This window comes from Engystomops pustulosus, chromosome 2 (genome assembly GCF_040894005.1).
Source record: "Engystomops pustulosus chromosome 2, aEngPut4.maternal, whole genome shotgun sequence".
Lineage (NCBI taxonomy): Eukaryota > Metazoa > Chordata > Amphibia > Anura > Leptodactylidae > Engystomops > Engystomops pustulosus.
The window spans coordinates 182,742,559-182,756,882 of record NC_092412.1 but is presented as its reverse complement, the minus strand read 5'-3'; the positions used below and the strand labels follow the sequence as shown (position 1 = coordinate 182,756,882).

The following is a 14,324-nucleotide window of genomic DNA, read 5'->3' as shown; positions in this document are numbered from 1 at the left end:
ACCAGAAATGGCTAAAGGAAAGGCTATGTATAAAGGAAATGTACCATCAAAATGAAGTAAAACATCCAGGCTGTTACAGTGTGCAGGGAGAACCAGAGGGGGAGTGCAAGACAGCCTGAAAGCCTGTAAAGCAAAAGAACAGAGGGGCTCTGGTAGCACCCCTGGGAGTACTTCAGTAAGCATCACTTTAAAAGTTGATTTAGAAGGCCATGGATAACAAATATAAGAGAGTTACCACAGTCACTGTGACTGGTAAGCAAGTGTCCCTGGTTGATCAGGCTTGATTTTGATGGTAGATTGGTAGAGCACTAAATATGACATGGACATGGAAAGCAATTCAGTTGAATTTGTGGAGTTCATCATTTGCTTCAGTTATGTTCATGCTCATTTAATTAAAACAAGAAACTCTCACTTTTTTTTATTCAGGAAGTACCTGGGTTACATACAAGATAGTTTGTAAATTAGTTGAATTTGTATGTAAGTCATAACTGATATATTTTATAATTGTAACTGCAGAAAAAAAAATGTTCCTGTGACAGTTTTCACAATTTTGTGCTCTCATGGGAACAAGGATTATCAATAAAGATTTACACTTTACAGCTGATCCTTGCAGCCTGGGAGTAAAGTAAAGCATTAAGAGAGCTTCACCAGAGGTCACAGTTGTACAGAGAGGTCCGTTTGTAACTAGGGGTTGTCTGTAAGTTAGGTGTCGGTATACTTGTTTGAATAGTGGAGAATGTCAAATTAATAAATTTTGGCTAGAAATCATCTCTAAAAACTTGATATATTTGCAAAAGTAGAATATCTCTGTAAAGCATCTCTGCAGTTTTCAAGCTGCTCTCCGTTTTTAGGGAAATCTAAGGTGAGTTTCCATTCTTTCACCTTTAAGAGGCTAACTCGGATCAATATATTTGCTACTTGTTGGGCTTATAGTATATTGCAGAACAATATGCTCACATTGGCATTTTTCTTTACATTATTTATTCAAGTGTATTAAAATAATAATAAATAAATATTTTATCATTTTCATAATTAAATAAAATTTTGTAAAAGCACTTCTAGGAAGGACAAGGTTTTAACTGAAGTTTTTAAATAGTTCTTTCAGTTGGTTGAACTCAAGATCAACCTATTATTGTCTAATGCTTCTGTTTAGATGGACCCCACAAAAGGTTCAAAAATTTTTAATCACTGTTGCTTGTCGGTTCTGTTATAAAGTTTACATGTCCATGGCCTTCTAAAGAAATCTGGTATGGTCTCTGTTTATGACAAAATAACCAACTGAGCTGAAGTTTAGGATTGGTGGTTATTATCAGTAGTGGACTAAGAGCCGCATATGATGAGGCTAAGAATATCCGAATATCATTCATGTCAGGACTCACATCAGCTAAGGTTAATGTGTAGATCCATAAAGAATTGTCAAGTCCAAATAGCACAACATACATGACAACCAATAAGACAACAGCTCTTGAAGCTTTGTATCGCGCCAATCTCCTTTGGGATCTGTACTCATTCATCATTTTTCTCATATGTTGTTCATGGTAAATCAAGATACACACCATGTAACCACTTGCCAGAATCATGGCTGTCACACAAACAAAATCCCGAATGGCATAAAATAGTCCATTGATAATATATGACCTATAATTCAAAAAGTCTGTGTCACAGTAGATCAAATGAAGAGTATATACTGAGGTTGTTACATTTTTCCTTGCATTGGCATTCAGGACAAAGAAAGGATATGTAGACAGATTCATGATCCAAAAAGCTAGAATAATGACTTTAACTCTTTGTGCTCCGTTTTGTTTTAGGGGAATCCAAATATGTTTCATTGGTGCAATGATTATGCACTGGTGGCAACTAAGCAAACTGGTGACGCATATAGACATTGCTCTACTCACTCTGTATGTGTATATGACAAGTTTGCACTCTGTGTCATTGAGCAAATCCTCAACACCTACAGCACTAAGCGACTGTGGTATAACACGTGAAAAGAGAACAAGGAAATTGAAAAAACACAGAACTGTCAATATCATATTGTTAGTGAGGAGTTTTCTTTCCATTATTTTCAGGTACATAAATTGTAGGCAAATAAAGATATTTCCTGGGATTCCAAATATAAGTAGAAGGATAAATCCAAAGGCTTTGATAATTGTACGCAGCTCCATTATGAATTCTAGTAAGCTGTAATAAAAATCATTTTTCAGAATTTTTGTTAACCACATTAACTTATCGTAAGGAATAAAAACACAAACATGATGAGCAAATAAATATACAAATGTGATTAGCTTAAGAGTAAAAGGACATAAAATGTATATTTACTTTAATTTATTTGAATTTGGTTGAGAACTTAAAGCATAGATAAATCTTAGATGTAAATGAATAGAGCAGATGATAACAATTTTGTACTTTATACTCAACTCTTCGTCCTTTTTCTGCTTATTTCTAAAGAAGTGAGCAGTGTATCTGAATACCTTCTGAGCTTCATCCATTTTAGACAGATAAGGGGACTATTGATTAACTCTTTCCATACCTAGAAAATATTTCACTTGATTCAGTTCTGCATAGAGATTAGACTGTCTGTAAAGAGTTAAAGAAAATCTACCATCAAAATCCATCATGATAAACCAGGGACGCTTACTCATAGATCCAGGCACAGAGCATATGGTAATCTTCTTATATGTGTTATCCATGGCCTCCTTCCTACTAAAATTAACCTTTATAATTATGCTAACGAGACTGAAGGACTAGGCCTCCATTTTAACCAAAATGAATATCAGCTCCATTGTATGGAGACTTCTGTACATAGAACTAAGTTGAGCTGTAGATTAACTGACCTACATTAATAGGAACAAATGTAAATTCTGAAGTATCATAGTAAGGGCTATTATTGATTGATGACTACTTAGAGATTAGTCTGATTATATTATCAACATAAAATAACATTGGTACTTTATGTGTATGCAAACAAGACTTAGTTCACCTCAGCATTACTTTGCATTTATCAAATACACGAATGTGGGTCTTGGAATTTAAATAGAGTTACATATATATATATATATATATATATATATATATATATATATATATACATACACTCACCGGCCACTTTATTAGGTACACCTGTCCAACTGCTCGTTAACACTTAATTTCTAATCAGCCAATCACATGGCGGCAACTCAGTGCATTTAGGCATGTAGACATGGTCAAGACAATCTCCTGCAGTTCAAACTGAGCATCAGTATGGGGAAGAAAGGTGATTTGAGTGCCTTTGAACGTGGCATGGTTGTTGGTGCCAGAAGGGCTGGTCTGAGTATTTCAGAAACTGCTGATCTACTAGGATTTTCACGCACAACCATCTCTAGGGTTTACAGAGAATGGTCCGAAAAAGAAAAAACATCCGGTGAGCGGCAGTTCTGTGGGCGGAAATGCCTTGTTGATGCCAGAGGTCAGAGGAGAATGAGCAGACTGGTTCGAGCTGATAGAAAGGCAACAGTGACTCAAATCACCACCCGTTACAACCAAGGTAGGCAGAAGAGCATCTTTGAATGCACAGTACATCGAACTTTGAGGCAGATGGGCTACAGCAGCAGAAGACCACACCGGGTGCCACTCCTTTCAGCTAAGAACAGGAAACTGAGGCTACAATTTGCACAAGCTCATCGAAATTGGACAGTAGAAGATTGGAAAAATGTTGCCTGGTCTGATGAGTCTCGATTTCTGCTGCGACATTCGGATGGTAGGGTCAGAATTTGGCGTCAACAACATGAAAGCATGGATCCACCCTGCCTTGTATCAACGGTTCAGGCTGGTGGTGTCATGGTGTGGGGAATGTTTTCTTGGCACTCTTTGGGCCCCTTGGTACCAATTGAGCATCGTTGCAACGCCACAGCCTACCTGAGTATTGTTGCTGACCATGTCCATCCCTTTATGACCACAATGTACCCAACATCTGATGGCTACTTTCAGCAGGATAACGCGCCATGTCATAAAGCTGGAATCATCTCAGACTGGTTTCTTGAACATGACAATGAGTTCACTGTACTCAAATAGTCTCCACAGTCACCAGATCTCAATCCAATAGAGCATCTTTGGGATGTGGTGGAACGGGAGATTCGCATCATGGATGTGCAGCCGACAAATCTGCGGCAACTGTGTGATGCCATCATGTCAATATGGACCAAAATCTCTGAGGAATGCTTCCAGCACCTTGTTGAATCTATGCCACGAAGAATTGAGGCAGTTCTGAAGGCAAAAGGGGGTCCAACTCGTTACTAGCATGGTGTACCTAATAAAGTGGCCGGTGAGTGTATATATATATATATATATATATATATATATATATATATATATATATATATATATGTATATATATATATATATATATATATATATATATATATATATACATATATATATAGAAAAAAAGAAAAATAGAAAAATCCGGAGCAGCACTACTGGTTTAAATGGTAAGGTGGTGCAAAGCCGTAAGTTCCGTGGCAAACAGTCTTTTGTAAATAAGTCCAAAAAATAGGCAGCACTCCAAGGTTGTAGTCAAAAACGTGAGGGTGAAGCTTTATTCCATGGCAACGTTTCGGTGGTTTAATCCACCTTGATAAACGTTGCCATGGAATAAAGATTCACCCTCACGTTTTTGACTACAACCTTGGAGTGCTACATATATATATATATATATATATACATTTATATATATATATATATATATATAATATATAGTAGTAAGCACTTAAATAATCAACTTGTGCAATTATGATCTTCATCTTTTACATATAGAGCTAACTTTTTTATACAGATGTGTGTTTTCTAACCTTTCTGCCTGTTAAATTACTTTAGATTGTGTGCAATTCCTAAGAGGAATAATCTTAACCCTTTTATGACCCACGACGTAATAGCACATCACGGGTCAGCTGCGGGTGCATGGAGAGGGCTCACGGGCTGAGCCCTTTCCATAGCCGGCAAGTCTTTGCTGCAAATCGCAGCAAAGACTTACCGGTAACACCCGCGATCAGTGCTAGCAATGCTGCCATCGGCTTCAAGAAGATGGCGGCGCATGGGCTATCCGTTGGGTGATCCATTCCCATGACAGCCTTTGGTCTTCTGAAGACCTGCGGCTGTCTCGTTTCAATCCATTGATTACAATGTGCGGTTTCCACACTGTAATAAATGAGGAGGAAAATCCCCATATACTGCCATAGAGTAGTATGGCAGTATATGGTAGGATCAATCGGACAACCGAAGGTTAAAGTACCCTAGGGAGTCTGAAAAATAGTAAAAGTAAAAATTAAAAAAATTTTGTTAAAAAAAATTTTATAATAAAAAAACCCCTAAAAATTCAAATCACCCCCTTTCCCTAGAACTGATATAAATATAAGTAAACAGTAAAAATCACAAACACATTAGATATCACCTCATCAGAAAATTCCCATTCTATCAAAGTATAATAACTGTTTTTCACTGCATTTAACCCTGTTATGGAAAATAGCGAAAAGTCAAAAATGGCACTTTTTTGCCATTTTGAAAAATATAAAAAATCAATAAAAAGTGATCAAAAGGTCATACAGTCCTAAAAATGGCAGCATTGAAAACTTCATCAAAAGTTGCAAAAAAAAAATACCACCCACAGCTCTTTACACCGAAGTATAAAAAAGCTATTCGCGCCAAAATAAATTTTCAAAATAAAGAAACATTTCTACACAAGTTTATAAAGTAGACCTGTCATTTGGGGTGCACAGTGAAAGCTGTAAATTCCAAGCCCACATGAAAATACTTCCAATGCGGTGCATTTTGATTTTTTTTCCCGCTTCCCAGTACATGGCATGGAAGAAATACTATCACTTTGAAGTGCAATTTGTAACACAGAAAACAAGTTGTCACAGAGGTCTTTACGTGTAAAAAAAAGTTATACATTTTTGATTGTGTGGAGTGAAAAATAAAAATGAAAAAACAAAAAAGGGCGAGGTCCTTAAAGGGTTAACGGTAATCTTAAATGAATTTTTTTGGAATATTTAGAAACAGGTAAAAAGATTAGGATGGGTTAGTTTGTACATTTTCACACACTTGAATGGACTTTTTTCTACTTTGTGTTGTATGAAATAAATTCAGTTTGGTTATTTTTATGTGAACTTAAATCAAGTTCTGATTCATAAATTAATGAATGAGGAAAACTTACACACCACAAATTCTAAATGGCATAGAAAAATATTTAGAAGTATTAAATACGTTTTCTACTTTACATGTTTACATCAGATTTAGTCAGATGTGTAAATATTGAAAATCTAGTCAGAAATCTACCTCAGGTGCAATAATCCTGACATATTCAGGGAAAAAAAAGAATATTTGTTGTATGTTTTGTAGGTATTAATGTATGAGATTTGGCAGATTTTTCTCAGGAGTTCATGCTATCCGAACAGTTCTCTGACATGAGAATACAATCCTGAAATACAATGAGGGTATGAAAATTTGAAAGTGTCATTTGTTATTGATCATATTCTATTTCATTTGCTTATATTCTTTAAAATATCATCAAAAAATAGTGAATTAAGTACATTTCTTAATGACTTAACTCCACTGCACTAATAACTGTAATACATAAAATACATACAGAAAAGAATCAACAAAAAGGTGTCAAATAACTGAGTGTAAAGAAAAGATGTGAGTTAACATAGAATAGCTGCAGTAATTTATTTTATGTGCACATTACCATACCTGTAAGCCCTATACAGAGATAAGTCTTTACTGATTTACTATTTGATATGTGTGGAATTCTGGAATATAAATATTATCTATCCTGTAATATAAACATTATCTATACATCATGTGGTGACTTCCATACCTCCTTAAAGTGTGTTTATGTCTTCTTCTGGGAGAAATTCTCCATTATTGCAGAGACCTGTATTTATATACCAGTTCCTTTCATGCCATTTCACTAGAGATTAATTAAAGCTATACCACATATGTACCATGTTTTTATGTTTCATTTTTAGCATGTGTAACGAAATATATGCAGTGTTTACCCCCCAACTTGAACAGTGATGGTGAATGGAATGTGTGAATGTGAAATGTGCAAAGTCCTCTCTCCAGGAATAATAAGAAAATTCAGTGTATATACTTTTACTAAAGAATACATATCTAATTCCATACACACCCGATGTCAGATAAAATATGATGTATGGATACATGGCTGGGGGGCTATAAACTACTTATACCTCCTCTGGAGTTACCATTCTTTCCTGATACCCCATCACTACTGTCTTCTTTTGGTTTATAGAGACCAATAGTGCTATCCTCAACACTGGTGCGCGCCTGCTTCTACAGGAATTCAGGTGCACGGCTGCAGGAGAACAAGAGTGGCGGAGGTGGTAAGTATAAGTAGTTTATTGTTTTCAATCCCTCAAGTCATATATATTTTTTATACCCAGAAAACCCCCTTGAAGGACACCTGTCATCAGGTCTGTGTCACTTGTCCTGTCACTACTACCTGTTGGAGCTGCTCACAAGGATCCATCCCAGCCTTAATCTAGTCAATTCATACATTAATCATTGCAAAATCATATTTTCTTTATTATGTAAATGAGGCTGGTCACATGGTCAGAGGCAGTGATGTCACCCCTGTTCCCCCTCCCCTCTCCTCCCCGTGCTCATGTCTGCGTGTAATGTTTTCTAAAGTATTGCTAGTGTATGTGCTTTACCTGCTGACATGCTGCATCCTCTTATACACATGTAAGAGACACAGACATCAGCTACACAAGTACCTGACATGTTCTGCTGTAACATGGCTGCCTGGAGCTGCTGTATCTCTCCTATATACACACACAGGCTGCAGGGGGTGTGGCCACCAGGACGCACATCATTATACAGCCTCACATCATTATACAGGCTGTCAGTCATGCACTGGGGGTGTGGCTGTGCCTCCCGCTCATGAATAAGCCGGACAGCTGGAATATGCTAATGACTAATTGGACATTTCACAGGTCATTTGCATACAGCTTTTGGACCTCATTGCTTAAGTTTACAGGCATGTAGAAGGACAATGAAGGGATAGAGGCAATGCTCCCTAATGGCAGTTTATGAAAATATATTTAGTTTAGGGGGGTTATTTTGCCTGACGGGTTCTCTTTAAGTTTATTTCATGTTCTTATTTGTCCTCCCTTTGGTCTATAAATCTTAACTACCTGTAACTTAAATACAAATAAAAAATTGCTATTGTTTACCAGTTTGGATTTAAAGGCTTCAAAATGAAAACTGTTTATTTTATTTATAAATTCTTTATGTTTTGTTTTGACGTATCAAGATACACACACCTATACACCTGGTCTGACATCGGAATCCCTTATAAGACTAAGGGCAAGTCTATAATACCAATTATCACTGGCAAAATAGGTAATGATAGGCTTGGGTTTGTTTTTTATATTTTCAGAAAGGATAGATTGGGTCCAATTGGTTTTAAAGGAGCTGGCTCGCAAAGGGGGGGGGGGGAGTTGGGAAGGGAAGGAGGGAGTATGTTATTGATAATATGCCCACATGTTAACTCAGAATGTGAACACTGCATAGGAATAGCTACAATTGTAACTATTTTGAAATACTTCAATGACCACGACTTCTTTTTGTAGCACACTATAATACTAGAGCCTAAGGCAGTAATATGTACACACTTCCCTCCATGTTGTATTTGTTAGGTTTGTAAAATATGTTCAATAAAAATATCTGATTAAAAAAAATAAATAAAAAAAAGATACACACGCCTCGTTCATGCTAAATTATAAATGTCCATTGCAAAATTAAAAGGTAGGAATGAGAATGTGCAGTATGTAGAGTACAGTGGCTGCATTGGAGATTGCAATGTGGAAAGGATTTTGTTAGCATGATCATAACAAATTGATTCCAATTGAAGCATTTCTCCAAATACATGCAAAGAAGGGGCGGACTAGCATAGTATATAAAAGAGATAATTTATTTTCAAATATCTTTAATTGGGTTTGTGTATAAATAAAACAACAAGTTTAAAGTAATCATTTTACTCAGTGCTCATACACATAGACATATACACTCACCGGCCACTTTATTACGCACACCTGTCCAACTGCTCGTTAACACTTAATTTCTAATCAGCCAATCACATGGCGGCAACTCAGTGCATTTAGGCATGAAGACATGGTCAAGACAATCTCCTGCAGTTCAAACCGAGCATCAGTATGGGGAAGAAAGGTGATTTGAGTGCCTTTGAACGTGGCATGGTTGTTGGTGCCAGAAGGGCTGGTCTGAGCATTTCAGAAACTGCTGATCTACTGGGATTTTCACGCACAACCATCTCTAGGGTTTACAGAGAAAAAACATCCAGTGAACGGCAGTTCTGTGGGCGGAAATGCCTTGTTGATGCCAGAGGTCAGAGGAGAATGGGCAGACTGGTTGAGATGATAGAAAGGCAACAGTGACTCAAATCGCCACCCGTTACAACCAAGGTAGGCAGAAGAGCATCTCTGAACACACAGTACGTCGAACTTTGAGGCAGATGGGCTACAGCAGCAGAAGACCACACCGGGTGCCACTCCTTTCAGCTAAGAACAGGATACTGAGGCTACAATTTGCACAAGCTCATCGAAATTGGACAGTAGAAGATTGGAAAAACGTTGCCTGGTCTGATGAGTCTCGATTTCTGCTGCGACATTCGGATGGTAGGGTCAGAATTTGGCGTCAACAACATGAAAGCATGGATCCATCCTGCCTTGTATCAACGGTTCAGGCTGGTGGTGGTGGTGTTATGGTGTAGGGAATATTTTCTTGGCACTCTTTGCGCCCCTTGGTACCAATTGAGCATCGTTGCAAAGCCACAACCTACCTGAGTATTGTTGCGGACCATGTCCACCCTTCATGACCACAATGTACCCAACATCTGATGGCTACTTTCAGCAGGATAATGCGCAATGTCATAAAGCTGGAATCATCTCAGACTGGTTTCTTGAACATGACAATGAGTTCACTATACTCAAATAGCCTCCACAGTCACCAGATCTCAATCCAATAGAGCATCTTTGGGATGTGGTGGAACGGGAGATTCGCATCATGGATATGCAGCCGACAAATTTGCGGCAACTGTGTGATGCCATCATGTCAATATGGACCAAAATCTCTGAGGAATGCTTCCAGCACCTTGTTGAATCTATGCAACGAAGAATTGAGGCAGTTCTAAAGGCAAAAGGGGGTCCAACCCATTACTAGCATGGTGTACCCAATAAAGTGGGCAGTGAGTGTATAAGGGCTAAAACACACACCGTTGGTAAGCCTGTAAATTATGTACTGAGCTGTGTCCTGTGTCATGGACCAACCACACTTCCAGATAAGAGACAAAATGTATGAAGAATAGAGATGAGCGAGTATACTCATCCGAGCTTAATGCTCGTTCGAGTATTAAGGTACTCGAAACGGTTTGTTGCTCGGACGAGTATTTCCCCTGCTCGAGATCGAGCATTTAATTAAAAAAACACAGTGAAGAACAGTGAAGAATAGAATAAAAATTGTGAACACAGGATCATTTAAGTGAAAAACACAGGGAAGAATAGATTAAAGATGTTCGGCACATCTGCTTACTTGTCGGGAGATACGCGCGGAACGGTGCGAACAAAATAGTATGTGAAGAACAATATATATGTGTGAAGAACACATTGAAGAACCCGGGGAGCAGCACAGAGACACCAGGGAGCAACACAGAGACCTCAAAGTTCGATGTACTGTGCGTTCAGAGATGCTCTTCTGCCTACCTTGGTTGTAACGGGTGGCGATTTGAGTCACTGTTGCCTTTCTATCATCTCGAACCAGTCTGCCCATTCTCCTCTGACCTCTGGCATCAACAAGGCATTTCCGCCCACAGAACTGCCGCTCACTGGATGTTTTTTCTTTTTCGGACCATTCTCTGTAAACCCTAGAGATAGTTGTGCGTGAAAATCCCAGTAGATCAGCAGTTTCTGAAATACTCAGACCAGCCCTTCTGGCACCAACAACCATGCCACGTTCAAAGGCACTCAAATCACCTTTCTTCCCCATACTGATGCTCGGTTTGAACTGCAGGAGATTGTCTTGACCATGTCTACATGCCTAAATGCACTGAGTTGCCGCCATGTGATTGGCTGATTAGAAATTAAGTGTTAACGAGCAGTTGGACAGGTGTGCCTAATAAAGTGGCCGGTGAGTGTATGTCCTTCATCCAGCATAACATTATTTACTTATTTATTTCTATCTTAAAATCCTTTGAGTTTTCTCCTTGGTTGGGTCATATGATCTTATGGTGTCCTTTTGCAAATTAAATGCATTTCTTTTGTTGAGTCATCTTCACAGTCAGGTTTTTTGTATGGTAACATAGACGCATTGTATTTACTATACACCTGGTGCTTGGTGTATGGTGCATGGGATACACTATACTGTACAGGCTCTCCATGGGGAAAATATTGAGTATACGGGGAGGGGGTTATATTCTCTTTTCACATCTTGTCACAGTTATAACGTAGAAGATGTTAGTGCAGAATGCCTTTTGGTCTCTTAGATTTTGTAACAGATTATAGTAGATTATAGTGAGATGGGTAAATACACTGTCCCTGATTAGGCACATATTTTAAAGTCTCTGACCAAGTTATATGTCTTTCACATTCTTCATTTGTTTTATGGTTTGTGTAATCAGGTAGGGGGAGCAAAGAAAAGTAAAAACTGATAGTGCCCTTATAAATCTAATTTTCAACTATGAATTGAGAAGGTAATATAAAAATTAAATATTTAACGTGGGGTAAAAGTAATTTCCAGCTGGATAGAGTTCTGTATGAAAATCTGGATATAAATTTTTTGCTGCTAGTTAGTCCAACAGTGTAAATATATGATTATTTTAAAAGCATTAAAAAGGTATGAAAAAGTTAATTACTAATGTTTCGAGCTTTGATCATTGCTCTGTGTGACAAGAAACGACGATTGGTTGCCATTACAGGCTGGAGCTTTTATGAAACTGAGTTGAGGCATAGGGAATTGAAAGGAATTTCCCTCATGGTAGGGATATATAGGACTTGTTGCATCATCTATGAATACCCTGTACTTAATATCAACCTAGATCCCCACCCATCTCTTTCCCTCAACTGTCTATTCTCTGTTCTATTGCTCATCTTACCATCCCTGTTGGTCCCGCCTCTAGTAGACATCTGAAGGTATAAACCATTTTTGTTAAATACTTCATTGTTATACGACAGCACCTGTTCTGAGATATCTGTGGTCCTGGATCAATGTATGTTTATGGTTATGTTATGGGTATAGGGTATGTAATACAGTGAACTTTATTTATAGTCTAGAATTTGACACCCATTTAGAGCACTATACAGCACCGTAGTAGGTATTCACTAATTGTACTTCTAGCTCTGTACACTGAAGTATGAAAATGTCATTAGCGTCAGAAGATGGCAAAATGAAGAATTTTTTATTTGTTCAGAAAGGGTTCATTTTTTAAAATGTATTTAAACACAATAAAACCTGTATAAATTTGGTATCCTTGTGACCTTGTGATCATACCAACCCAAGTCATTCAGAGGACACAGTGAAAGCTATAAAAACTAAGCCCACACATAAATGGCACAATTGCATTTTTTGATCAATATTAATTTTTTTCTCCACTTCCCAGTACATGGATACATATTGTTACTATGAAGTTCAATTTGCTACACAGAAAAACAAGTCCTCGCACAGCTGTATACATGAAAAAAATTTAAAAGTTATACTTTTTTAAGGTGAGGAGTAAAAAATGGAAATGGTGACCTATGGTTGTATTCAGAGGCTGGTTGTGCATTTTTAGTTTCAGGCTGAGAGGTCAGTATATGCTCCTCTGTAGATTTGTATACATGGACAACACCTTTCAGCTATGTGCAATAATGAGAAATGACAAAGGGAAAAGTATTTTTCCTTTGTTTGTGAAAACACTTCAAGACACTTTTTAAATGAAGAAACTAGTTACATGTTTTGCTCAGGTGGGAGTTTTGCCCATTCTTACACACAAACACTCTTTAACTGGTTGATGGCGGGCGGCCAGTCCCGGTGTATGGAAACGGCTCACGGGCTGAGCCCTCTCCATAGCCGGTAAATCTTTGCTGCAAAGACTTACCGGTATCACCACGATCGCTGCCGGCAAAGCTGCTTGCAGCTTCAAAAAGATGGCGGCACATGCCTGTGATCGTCGCTCCCCGTGACGTCATTCGGGAGCGGCGATCCATCTCCATGGTCTTCCGAAGACCCGAGGCTACTTCGTTTTAACCCCTTTATTACAATGTGCTGATAGCACATTGTAATGAATAAGGAGGGCAATCCCCATATACTGCCATACTGTAGTATGTCAGTATATGATAAGATCGATCAGACAACCTAGGGTTAAAGTACCCTAGGGAGTCTGAAAATAGTAAAAAGAAAAAGAAAAAAAGAAAAAAAAATTATAATAAAAACCCCTAAAAATTCAAATCACCCCCCTTTCCCTAAAACTGATATAGATCTAAATAAACAGTAAAAAAACATAAACAAATTAGATATCAATGCGTCCGAAAATGCCTGATCTATCAATATATACTAACAGCTTTTCACTGCGTTTAACCCCGTAATGGAAAATAGCGCCCAAAGTCGAAAATGGCACTTTTTTGCCATTTTGAAAAATATTTAAAAAATCTATAAAAAGTGATCAAAAGGTCGTACAGTCCTAAACATTGAAAATATTATCAAATGTCGCAATAAATGCCACCACCCACAGCTCTGTACAACAAAGTATGAAAAAGTTATTAGTGCCAGAAGATGGAAAAAAAAATTTGTACAGGAGGTTTTAATTTTTTGTAAATGTGTGAAAACATTATAAAACCTATACAAATTTGCTATCCCCATAATTCTATCAACCCAAAGAATAAAGTAGACATGTCATTTGGGGTGCACAGTGAAAGCCGTAATATCCAAGCCCACAAGAAAACGGCGCAAATACATTTTTTCACCATTTTCACTGCATTTGGAATTTTTTTCTTGCTTCCCAGTGCATGGCATGGAATATTCAATACCATCACGATGAAGTGCAATTTGTTACAAGCCATCACACAGCTCTTTACATGTAAAAATAAAAAAGTTATAGATTTTTGAAGGTGGGGAGTGAAAAATGGAAATAAAAAAACAGGAAAGGGTCCTTAACCGGTTAAATTCTGAAGGTTCTATAGGCTCCTTCTTATAATTCTGACCTTTAGTTTTTTCTTAAGGTTTTCTATTGGATTCTGGTCATATGTTTGGCTTGGTCATTTTAGCAGTTTTATCTTCTTTCT

General features: G+C 37.7%; 1 protein-coding gene across 1 annotated transcript; it reads right to left on the bottom strand.

The window, feature by feature from the left end:
• Nucleotides 1–1,181: 1,181 nt before the first annotated feature.
• LOC140117076 (olfactory receptor class A-like protein 1) lies at nt 1,182–2,165 on the bottom strand. The gene has a single exon (XM_072133507.1). The coding sequence runs from the start codon at nt 2,163–2,165 to the stop codon at nt 1,182–1,184; it is 984 nt and encodes a 327-aa protein (XP_071989608.1).
• Nucleotides 2,166–14,324: the final 12,159 nt, after the last annotated feature.